This window comes from Megalobrama amblycephala, linkage group LG8 (assembly GCF_018812025.1).
Source record: "Megalobrama amblycephala isolate DHTTF-2021 linkage group LG8, ASM1881202v1, whole genome shotgun sequence".
NCBI classification, from domain to species: Eukaryota; Metazoa; Chordata; class Actinopteri; order Cypriniformes; family Xenocyprididae; genus Megalobrama; species Megalobrama amblycephala.
In genome coordinates, this window is record NC_063051.1 from 21341724 (window position 1) to 21353065 (window position 11342).

An 11342-nucleotide genomic window follows, 5' to 3' on the forward strand; every position below is an offset into this window, starting at 1 on the left:
GCTCACAAATTTCAAAAATATCTTAATTTGCATTCTGAAGATGAATGAAGATCTTACAGGTTTGGAAAGACATGAAGGCGAGTAATGACAGAATTTTTATTTTTAGGTGAACCTACCCTTTAATTTGTGTTCTGAAGATGAACGAATGTCTTACGGGTGTGGAACGATATGAGGCCGAGTAATTAATGACAGAAAAATCATTTTTGGGTAAACTAACCCTTTAACAAACACTACAGTATAGCATTAGAGACCGTATGCAACTAATACCAGGACCAGTACCAGTATTTTTTCCAAAAGTACATTTGTAAACTCAAATACGAGACCATCAACGTAAGACCATTCTGCATGAGAACATACATATCAGACAAGAACAAATCAGAATTGATTTCATCTTTGAAGTTAAAGGTCACACAACAACACTGTATGAATCGACCATCTTTTAATTATTGACAGAGGTCTAATAGCAGGGCAGGAATTCACACATTATCATAGCACTCAGCTGTTCCACACTGAACAGGATGGTGTTTCTTTCAGATCAATTATGCAGTACAGCTGTTGTAAAAGCAATGGGGCAGAAAGAAAATGTCATTTCTAAAAGGATTTATCCATAACCTGGCTCACATTTTTCAGTAAACAAGAGTGCAGTGTGTAAACTTGCTTGTATTTACACTAGAACTTTGCGTAATGAATATGATACTATCCTGAGTTACCAGAGTCAATGGTATCAAAAGATACCACTTTGAACTTTACAGTGGTCATTCGAAAAAAGAGACACTTTTTGTGGAGAGTGCAATTGAATAATCTGAATTACATCTTGGCATTAAGTTACCAATCATAAATTGTACATTTAATCGCAGATTCTGTTTTAAGGCCCTCTATCGGGCATTTGAGGTGTGTAATAATGACTAGAACCAAAATGCTCTGCAATTTCCCACAGAAATACAGAAACCTTTAAAAATTAAGACTGACTGGTAGATCTCGTTTCTGAAAAGGGCTGCCCTGGTTCGAGGCATTTTGTGTGTAAAAAGCAAGCAAGCTATGGGACACCTTAAGATAAACTGGTGTGCTTCTCACACCCATTTTTGGAAATGCATATTTTCAAGCAGCAGTACAAAAAGTATCCATGAACAATGCATAATTGCTGAGAAAAAAAAAAAAAAAAAAAAAAAAAAAAAAAAAAAACAATAAAAGAAACACTGTATGAAAACATCCCTGCTACCTTACTTCTAAATACAAAACCTCAACCAATAATTTGCTTCAGAATAGCAAGAAGTCCGTCCTTTGTTTTGTTTTTTTTGTTTTTTTATTTTTCCATCTTTTTTTTCTAAAACAGGTAAAATTCAGTCCTCAGGGGTGAATGGCATGGATGACAGTCTTCCATCATTTCATCTGCTGAAGGATCCATTAGCATGCAAGCCTCGTAGACAAGGACCCGTTGAGGAGTGTTCCTCCGGGGTGAGCCGAGTGGCATCTGGGCAGCTTAAGCCAGGGCTGGGAAAGCCTCTGGGTCGTCCACGTTAGGGACAGACACTCCACCAGCCTAAAATAAGCAGATAAAAACAAAGGAAAAACAGGCCATATGAGTCCAAATTCAGGTTATTGTAATCTAGCAATACCAGCCATAGATGTTACATTTAGTCATTTGATTTCAATCAGGTCAGCTTCTTAAAAGGGCATGTCTAATGCTATTTCATGCATTCTGATGTCCATCGACATGCTTCATTCGGGTTACAGAAGTCGTCGGCATGACTCGGCAGTGCTGCAAAGTGGGAACAGGGAACAGTGGATGCAGTTTGTTTTTCCTGGGGTGACTGTTTTATAAACGAGGCCCAGTTCGATGCTGGATTTGCAGATTGTTTGAAACTGAAAGATGGAGCGGTCCCAGTGATCAAAGATACTGGTCACAACTGTCTAATGTCGGCTCGAAAGTGCATATAATGTAAACAACACGAATGTATAGTGAATCTAATGTTATCCAGGGATAATGCGATGATGTGCTTTGTGTGTCGTGACTCTATAGTGCCGGCCATGGCACGCCTGTTTTAGAAAGAATCAGTATGCTATCTGTCTTTTATAAATCTGATAAAACTAAAGAATCTTCGGAGATATGAAGGATGCAATATAGAGGTCTATAGGTACTCAAGAGTACCATGAGATTGGCAGAAACTAGGTGTTATATGTACCCTTTAATGTTTTGCAACCATAATGAACATCTGTTCTATGTTCTGATTGGTCTTTTAAATTAAGTCGACGTACAGAGATTTTACATGATCCTTCAGAAAACACTGTAATTTGCTGATTTAGTACTCAAGAAACATTTATTATTAAAAATGGAAAAAGTTGTGCTGAATGTCTCTGTAAAACATTTTTGAAAATAAATTTAATGAACATTTACCTGAAATACAATTCTTTTTAACAATGTAAATGTCTTTCCTGTCACTTTTGATCAATTTAATGCATCCTCTCTTAAAAAAAAAAAAAAAAAACCCACATATGACTTGAGTGACTGTCTCATATATATTATAAAAAAATAAAATAATTAAGACCAATGATCAATCTGCAATCAATCAAATGAGGTGTACATTATAAATAGGTTGTGATTTCAACATTTATCTCTGGATAGATGTGAACTCTTCCACAGTGGTACAAAATTAAACATGTACCTGCAGATACTCAAATGCACAAAGACACCTTACCTTGTCTGGCCTGCGTTCACGAGGTGGTCTGGTAGCAGTGGCCCCACGGCCTCCTCTGCCACCTCGTGGTCCTCCACGACCACGCCCTGGGCGGCCCAGGTCCCCAAAGTTAATCTCCAGCTGGGACGTAATGTCATTAGCTGGCCTGCGGAAGTGGTGATCCCCAGCAGCATCATCAGCAGAGGCCTGCAGGAAAGAAGTGAACATGTACACTAAATAAAACAGATGAAACAGATTATAGCCTGACAAACTATTAGTATTAGTTTCTCAATTGGGATAAAAAGGACTAAATTGAATGTGATCAAATGGCTTCTCAATACAGTCTGAAGGTTTCTGTATGCTTTTAGAGAAGTGACACCATACTAGTGTTGTCAAAAACATTGATTTCTCAATACATACAATTCTAATTTTTGCAGTATCGATACACCGATACCAGCTGCGCTGACACACACCCGCTTCCTCTCCAATTCGCTCAGTCCGGTTGAATAGTGTTGTTACAGGACCATGAATTTCGGTCCGGTGTTGCGGCTATTGCGCATAATTTTACTCTTTCCCGCAGATTTTGTGGTCACATGACATTTATATAAGTGGCACGCACACAAAGCTGCTTCTTAAACAGCTCGCAAGTACCAAAGAGTTCTTTTTCGTGGCTTATTGCCCTTAAACGTCAAATACACACAAAGTTGTCAGCCTAATATACCTGCTGCTGTCTGTCATATTAATCAAAGAACAAAAAAAACAAACAAAAAAAACAGAAAATCACTGCTCTTGACTGAACAACTTGTGTACCTTTAATTGTAAGCATTAATCTGTATTTAATTTTTAAAATGAAGACTTACCCAGTGTTTTTACATTTTATTTCTTCATTTATTTTCTGTATTTCTTACCCGAATACTACTGTTAAATGCACCTGAAAAACTTAGTCATGTTTATTTAATTTGTCTCTTTATTGTATTGCATTTATTTGTGCCATCATTTGCTATTTGCTATTATGTTATTTTGTTACTGACTGTTTACTTGCATAGCAGTTTTCCCCTGGGGTATCAAAAATGATATCGAATATCGATATTTTTCAATTTATCTTATCGAATTTAGAAATTCCAGTATCGTGGCAACACTACATTATACTGAAAAGAAAACTCAGGTTTTTCCAACTACACTTCCAGGCTACTTAAAAGCACATTTAAAAATGTTGGAGAATGGTTAGTATGCAGCAAAAACTTCAATTCAGCATGAAACAGACACTACTTAATATATAAATAAATGTTTAATGCAATGGAACACAAAAAGTTCAAACATTGTCCTTTTACTTACATCCTCAGCCTTGGACTTGTGCAGTACATATCCTTTCTTCCAATCAGTTCCCTCATTGGCTTTACGAATGTTGAATTCCACTTTGGCTCTATCTTTATCCTGTTGGGCTTTCCATTCATCCAGAGTCATCTCCTTAGGGCCTTCTTCTTTAACCTCCTCAGCCTCATTCTCCCTGTGAAAACGTCACATCAAAATTTAACTAAAAATTCTGCATCCAATTACTCCATGCATAGATTAACCAAATAAGAAGTACTTTGTCCCTTTAGTAACTGTTGAAGGCTGTAAACATATGTTATACTTTTAAAAGAGCCATTGTTCCTAAATCAATCCTAATGCCGCATACCACATTTTTTTTTTTTAATTATAGGTGGCAACATATGCTAATAGTGCCGGCAGCAAATAGAAAGCAATGACTCAGCAATGCCGTGCTAATTCAGAGCTGAAGTGTTTTTCTGAGTGTGTTCTACACACTTGTTCTCTGAGTCAGCAGGTGGATGCTCCTCTCCTTCAGGGGTGTCCTCGGTGACATTTGATTGGTCAAGCTCACTGTAAAGAGAACAGAAATGTATCCAATTTCACAAATCTAATATAATGAACCAAAACACCCTCACTGACCAGTCTGTGAATCAAATTCATCTGCGTTTTCAAGATCTTGGCAGATAAAGCGTCTGTTGCTCCACTGACCTCAACTCATCCTTAACAGTGCCCCAGTTATGAGATCCACTCCCTCCACGTTTTTCCTCTGCTTTCAGGCTGCTGAAACAAAAATTAACACTTAGCTTTGATATGTCACACACGGGCGGCATTATCATTGGAGCCAATATGTGGACGCAAATGACTTACGATCGGTCGCTGCCGCTGTGTCTGTCAAACTCGCGTTTGCCGCGTGAGTCAAAGCCGTCAGTCCTGCCAACACCTCTGCCCCGGCCTCCGCGCCCTCCTCTGGGACCTCCACGCCCCCGGAACGGCCTGTCGCTGACAGACCTGAGGAGAGATAATGTAGCTGTTAGATGTCAGTCTTACCTGCTAAAATATTCAATTTTTGGGATTTTGTTACTCAATTAACGAATCTCTATGCAGAGAAAACAATGTAATACAAAATCCCGATCAAGTTCTATTGAAGTCGTGATGAAACAGAAGTAGTGACAAAGCTTTTCTTCCATATTGTGGCGTACATCCAAATGTAACGGATTTAAAAACAAGTAGGTCAAGGACTTTGTTCTATGCATTGGTTGTTGATTAGATGTTGAGGTGTGGGCATTGCACATAAAAGTGGAGGCAGATGAATGTGAGCTTGCAGGGACAGAGTTTAAATGGACTAAATGATTGGAGAAGTCCTGAGTACGTCATAAGAGTCTGTTGTGTTCACCAAAAGACTGACATTTTGTTTAAAGATCACAGGTAAAAAATTCTTTAAAGTTGGATTGTTTACAATAAAATCTATAACATGCATTTTAAAAAGTCATGCCCAACTACTTCAGAGATCAAAAAAAATATGAAAACAGACATTAAAAACTAAAGTATACTTCTGATGGCTAATTAAATGTTTCAGTACAAAACTTCGTTAAGGATCAACTATGTATTACCACACAAAAAAGGGTCAAATTGACTCACTTCTCCACCGAGAATTCTCCACCCTCAGCAGGTTTTTCATCAGCAGGTTTGTCAAAGCGTCGTTCACGTGGTGGTCTCCTGTCAGGCCGCCTGTCAGCTGGTGGACGACCCTCCCCCTGACCTCCCTGCTGCTGGGATCCTGACTGAGCTGGCTGAGCCGGCTGCTCCGGTCGTCGGCCCACTTTCCTCATGCCTTCAAAATAGAAACAACAGATTTAACCAAACACCACTACTACCAACAACTATCATAGAAAACAATTGTGAATGAGATGGTCTCATGCTGGAATAAAAACAACACAAAAACAACATTTAGACAAAAATGTATATTTTTAATGCAATTTAATGTGTACAGGTAAAAAAAAAAAACTAAAAAAAAAAAAAAAAAAAAAAAAAACCAGTTCACCCAAAAATTAATTTCTGTCATTCACTTACCCTTAAGTTGTTTCAAACCTGTGTTACTCTTCTTTTGAGTAACTCAAAAAGCAGAAAAACATTTTGTATTTCAGAGGGGAAAAAAAAGGTTTAAAACAACATGAGGGATGAGTAAATGATAAATTCAAGCTCTCTCTTTAACTTTAATTGCGGCCAATACCGAAATACCCTGAAACAATGTAAACGCACATTATTATTTTTCTTTAACTTGGTAAAATATTTCTTATTTACTTGCATAGGGGAAGTCTGTGTTTTTCAATACTTTAGTTTTACATTAGCATAGGATAAACTCAAAGTTGCTGGTCTCCAAAATAATGGTTTGCGCCTCTTGTGATTGACTGATCCCTCCCTCCATCTACCGAAATAGACGCTCTCGCTCAGCCCAACAGCTGATCACGCGCCCGCCGTCCCGCCTGCGCGCGCACCTGTTCGCGAGCCCGCTGCCTCCTCTCATCCAGATCAAACAAGGCCACTGACACCCGAAAAAAAAACTTTGACAACCCTACCTTTAAAACTGGTCAGTCTGACGCGGGTTTAAAGCACGTAATGATGGTAAAAACCGACTTTAGGCAAATAACAATAGGAGGTTTTTCAATGGGAGTGTCATGTCTGAGAGGACGGACTATGTTGCCTCAAACACGAGGTTGGAGCTGCAACGCTCGTGCGCTGATAAAGCGCCATGTGATAACGGACTGCATTCGGAGACTGTCAATACACGATTCTTTTTAGTACTGAATGGGCGAGTTTTAATAGTCGGAGATAAATGCACAAATATAGCCGACATTACACAAACAGACTGATGGTTATCATTAGGCCTGTAACGTTACTTCATGAAGGATCTAGAAAATAATTAGTTAAGTAGCAACAGGTTCTACTACGTGCGTCACCTAGAAACAATACATGGAGCGAAGAAACATTTAGCTGAAAGCTGTAAGTTTTTGAGGTGCCAGGCTGTTCATAAACAATAGAGTTGTGCGCGACCTCATGGGCTTAGTAGCGCCGTTTGCAGGCTGCTTACTTTTTGAAAAGTGTGCCCAAATAACTACTTTAACACAAGCGATATTTACCATCTTTCTTGAGAGGAACGGGAGCTTGTGTCTCTTCCTTCTTATCGGGAACTGGGACTTTCCTGTCTTTCTGTGTCTCCTTTTTGAGCTGCTTTGCAGCCTGCGCGGCGGTCTTGGCGGCACCAGGAGCTGGCGCGTCCTTCTTCTTCTTTTCTGCCAGCTTTAACACCTCAAACGGATCCTCTTCATCATCAAATAGCTGGTCGAACCGATTGGTTACGACACAGCCGAAACCTTCTTGCAGATGTCCGGGCATGATGGCCCCCTTTCAGCAGGATTCTCCTCCGATTCTACGGGGCTTGTGCGAGCGCTTCGCTGCTAGATGCCACAAGATGGCTAGAAAAGACTCACGCTTCTCTTCCGGTGTGAAAGACATCCGGGACTCTGACCGCACAGCAGTATGGGACATGTAGTCTCATAACTTACCCCAGAACAAAACATGAGAGCCAAATGATGATTGCTAAATGAAATAAGTGACTTTTGTATTGACATTATCCTAAAACCAAGAGAAATCAAACGATCTGGTAAATATTTGCATTGTTTTATGCTGACAGTAGGCCTATTCTTAACCGTTATTGTGAAAAATTAGCTATGTAAAACTTTAACCCCTGGTTTCACAGACAAAGCTTTAGTCTAGTCCCAGACTAAAATGCATGTTTGAGCTGTTTTAACTGAAAGAAACTTGCACTGACATAACTTGAAACATGTCAGTGCCATTGTTTTGTCTCAAGATGCACACCAGTATTTTTTTTCTATGGCACGTTTATAAAAGCTACTTAAATGTCCTAATTGAACTGAGGCCTAATCCTGGCTTAATCTAAGCCCTCAGCCCGGGTTTCACAGACAAGGTTTAAGCTAGTCCTAGACTAAAATGCATGTTTGAGTTGTTTTAACTGAAAGCAACTTGTACTGACATATCTTAAAATATTGTTGTTGTTTTTTTCTTTTCTCAAGATGCACACCAGTAATGTTTTTTTCTAGGGTACATTCATAAAAGCTACTTAAATACCCTAATTGAACTAAGGCCTAATCCTGGCTTAGTCTAAGCCCTGTTTGTGAAACCGGCCCTCAGTGTATAAACCTAAAGAGAAACATTTTCCAATTCCATTAAAATATATTTCACAAATACATTTTACACAGTAAATGTTGTTCCAAAACAGCAAAACATTCTTACATTACAAAACTATGTGTATTTGATTTTTGTTCTATTCCTTACTGTCAAAACTATGTCTTTCAATAAAATAACTCAAAATATTATAGGAAAACTTTGTACACCGTTTGTCAATTTTACACAGACCCCCTACACCCTTGTGTTCCCCTGAGGGACACTGAGGCAGGTCATGACCCCATGACTGGAAAACAAGTCTTCAAAACAGCTCAAAATAGTTTTGGACCAACCCCATCAAAGCAGTCTCTGTGACAAAAATGTGTCATGTCACAAGTTAATTGTTATCTGGAAAGCTTGGCAGTTTATTTATAGACCTAGAACAATGGCTGAATAAAGTAGGATAGTTTGTAGAGGTCAGTTTGTTTATATGAAAGTCATATCTTCTGTGCTTTCATCATTTATTTACTATTTTCAAATTACTAGGCCTAGGCTATACATTTTATTGTCTTACCCTTGTCCCCAGATCCAGACTTTTAATCTTAAAGGAATAGTTCTCTCAAAAATGAAAATTCTGTCACTTATGTCCTTCCAAACCTGTCAAGCTGTTTGTTTCACAGCAGTTTTGGACAACATGAGGATGAGTAAATGATGACCTGGTGAACTATGCATTCAAACTATGAAAGTTCGTTAGAAAATGCAAAAAAATATATTTAAAAATATGACAGTGAATGGGACCAATGAGTATAAAGCTCGAGAAAGTGCATCCATCCAAAGCAAAACGTACTCCACACGGCTCCTGGGGGTAATAAAGACCTTCTGAAGTGAAGCGATGTGTTTGTGTAAGAAAAGTATCCATATTTATCAAGTTATAAAGTAAAATATCTAGCTTCCGCCAGACAGCCTTCTGAATTCAACTTACAAGTGTAATGCCTCTCACAGTTCAAAATGCTTGCTACGTCCTGTAACTTCTGTATTCAACTTACGAAAAAAGCGTAACTGACACAACGTTTTTCAAGCACCAATGCAGGCGTCATCCAATCAGATCGCCTTATGCAAATACCCTAGAGCAGGGGTTCCCAAACACATTCCTGGAACCTCCCCAGCAATGCACATTTTGCATGTCTCCTTTGTCTGACACACCCATTTCAGGTCTTGGAGCAGGAACGTGGGGGCCACTGTCCTGCAGAGTTTAGCTCCAACCCTAATTAAACACACCTGAAGCTAATCAAGGTCTTCAGGATTACTAAATTTACAGGCAGGTGAGAGTTTTTTTTTTCAGGGTTGGAGCTAAACTCTGGCCCTCCAGGATCAACGTTCCCCCTGACTTGGAGTCTAATGAGTCTGCAGGTGTGTTTGATTAAGGAGACATGGAAAACATGCAGTGTTCGGGAGGCTCCAGGAATGTGTTTGGGAACCCCTGCCCTAGAGCAGCCGCTGGCCAACTGCGTTCAATGCAAAATAATTTAAAAATAGTTAAAAGTAGTAATTTTAACATCTTGTGAAAATGAAAATATTAAATTCAATATGTTAAAATATTTTCTCTACGCTGTTTTATTTATCTCATCTTATATTTGTTGTTTTATTTTTGTAATGTGGATTTGTAAAGTCATACTTTTGTTATAACATAATAGGCATATATAATAGTTTTTTGGTAAATTGTATTAAAACCAGACCAAAAATCCTAATAATTAAATTAAATCATAATAATTATTAATGTAGGCTAATAATAGGCTATAACTAAGGAACCCACACCAAATTAAAAAACAAAAACATTCAAACATCCCCGTTTTTTTAAATAATAGATAATAACAAATGAGATTTCGGTATTTTGACCACTCAAATAGGAAATGTCCCTGGTTTCTGGTCACCTTACAGGACCAAACGAATCCACATCATACCGTTCAAATTAAGGAGTTAAATGGAAATATGGCGTTCTTCTGGTCCCAATTAAACATATTTAACTCTTAAAGAATATTGACAACGCAATATTTATTGCAAAGTGCGAAACAATGAACTGTCATAATAAAGCAGAAGCAGTTGTGATGCCCAAGAGCGCAGGTTGACTGGGCTGAAGGCGACTGTGATTCGTGGACATTCAGCTCAATCACCTCTAAGTTTGATAGCATAACTGTTTATGTATTTGTAGAAACCATTCTTCCGCGCACAACAAGGATGCCGAATGTGGTGACGGAGGCGATCATTGAGTCTTATGCGCTCATGTTTTTGGTGATGTCAGCGTTTTTTGTGTACTTTTGTGGCATGGTCTGGGCATTCTGCAACCCTAAACTCAGTGGCTTCGCTGAGGAAACAGAGTGCGACACGAGCAGCTTTTCACAAGTCCCTCTGCAACAAATATTTGCAGATCCTGAGGATGTGGAAACAACTCATCCAACACACGGCATTTGACCAGCTCCGAATGTCTGGATCACTCGAGTTACATCGCTTCGTGCTATATTGTGGATTCATATTTTGAAGTTGAAAGAAAACAGCACAAAATATGCTCCAGTCTCATAAGTTTTAATCATAGTAATTTACCGGAACATCTGCACGCGTACTGAAACCAGAGAACTCTTCAAGACGGAGGTAAGATTGACGAGCCAGTTAACTGTTTGAGATCAAAAATCTCTAATCTTAAAATTATTAGAAAAACAGAAAGTTAAGTTGGTTATAGCATGTTCGTTTCTTTATTAACACAGGGAAGTGCTTCTCTGATCTTCGTCACCATGGCAACTCATCAATACCTGCAACCCCCACACATTGCTAACTCTCATCTGGAGAATTACAATCATTCGTTTCTGATATGTATGTTTATTTAATGCTGTGTAGTTGAATAAATTGTTACAACTGCACATCAGCTATTACTTTGTCGTATTTGCTTTGTAATTTGAGTGTGAACACAAAAAAAAAGAAGAAAAAAAAAGAAAATATTGCATTGCACATCAGTGTATTGGCTTAAAGGTGCTACAGAGGATCTTTTCGTCGACTGAGAAACCAAAGACTTGTTAATGAGTTTTTGAAATGAGCGCATGCGTAAGAACAACCCCCCTCCTTCACAGCTCATTTCGAGGGAACGCCTCCCAAAACTCGTGCACGACTATTGGAACACGAGTG

General features: G+C 38.8%; 1 protein-coding gene across 2 annotated transcripts; it reads right to left on the minus strand.

Moving 5' to 3' along the window:
• Nucleotides 1-422: 422 nt before the first annotated feature.
• Nucleotides 423-7486, minus strand: serbp1a (SERPINE1 mRNA binding protein 1a). Of its 2 annotated transcripts, none has more exons than XM_048200046.1 (8): nt 7124-7486; nt 5625-5817; nt 4854-4994; nt 4695-4763; nt 4482-4556; nt 4011-4182; nt 2697-2882; nt 423-1540 (listed from the first exon to the last, which is right to left on the minus strand). In XM_048200046.1, exons 1-8 carry the CDS (start codon nt 7377-7379, stop codon nt 1481-1483), a joined length of 1152 nt encoding a protein of 383 aa, XP_048056003.1. In that variant the 5' UTR covers nt 7380-7486; the 3' UTR covers nt 423-1480. The 2 variants fall into 2 exon arrangements, with proteins under 2 accessions (XP_048056003.1, XP_048056002.1); XM_048200045.1 differs by having other exon boundaries at nt 4695-4766.
• Between the last annotated feature and the right edge of the window lie 3856 nt (nt 7487-11342).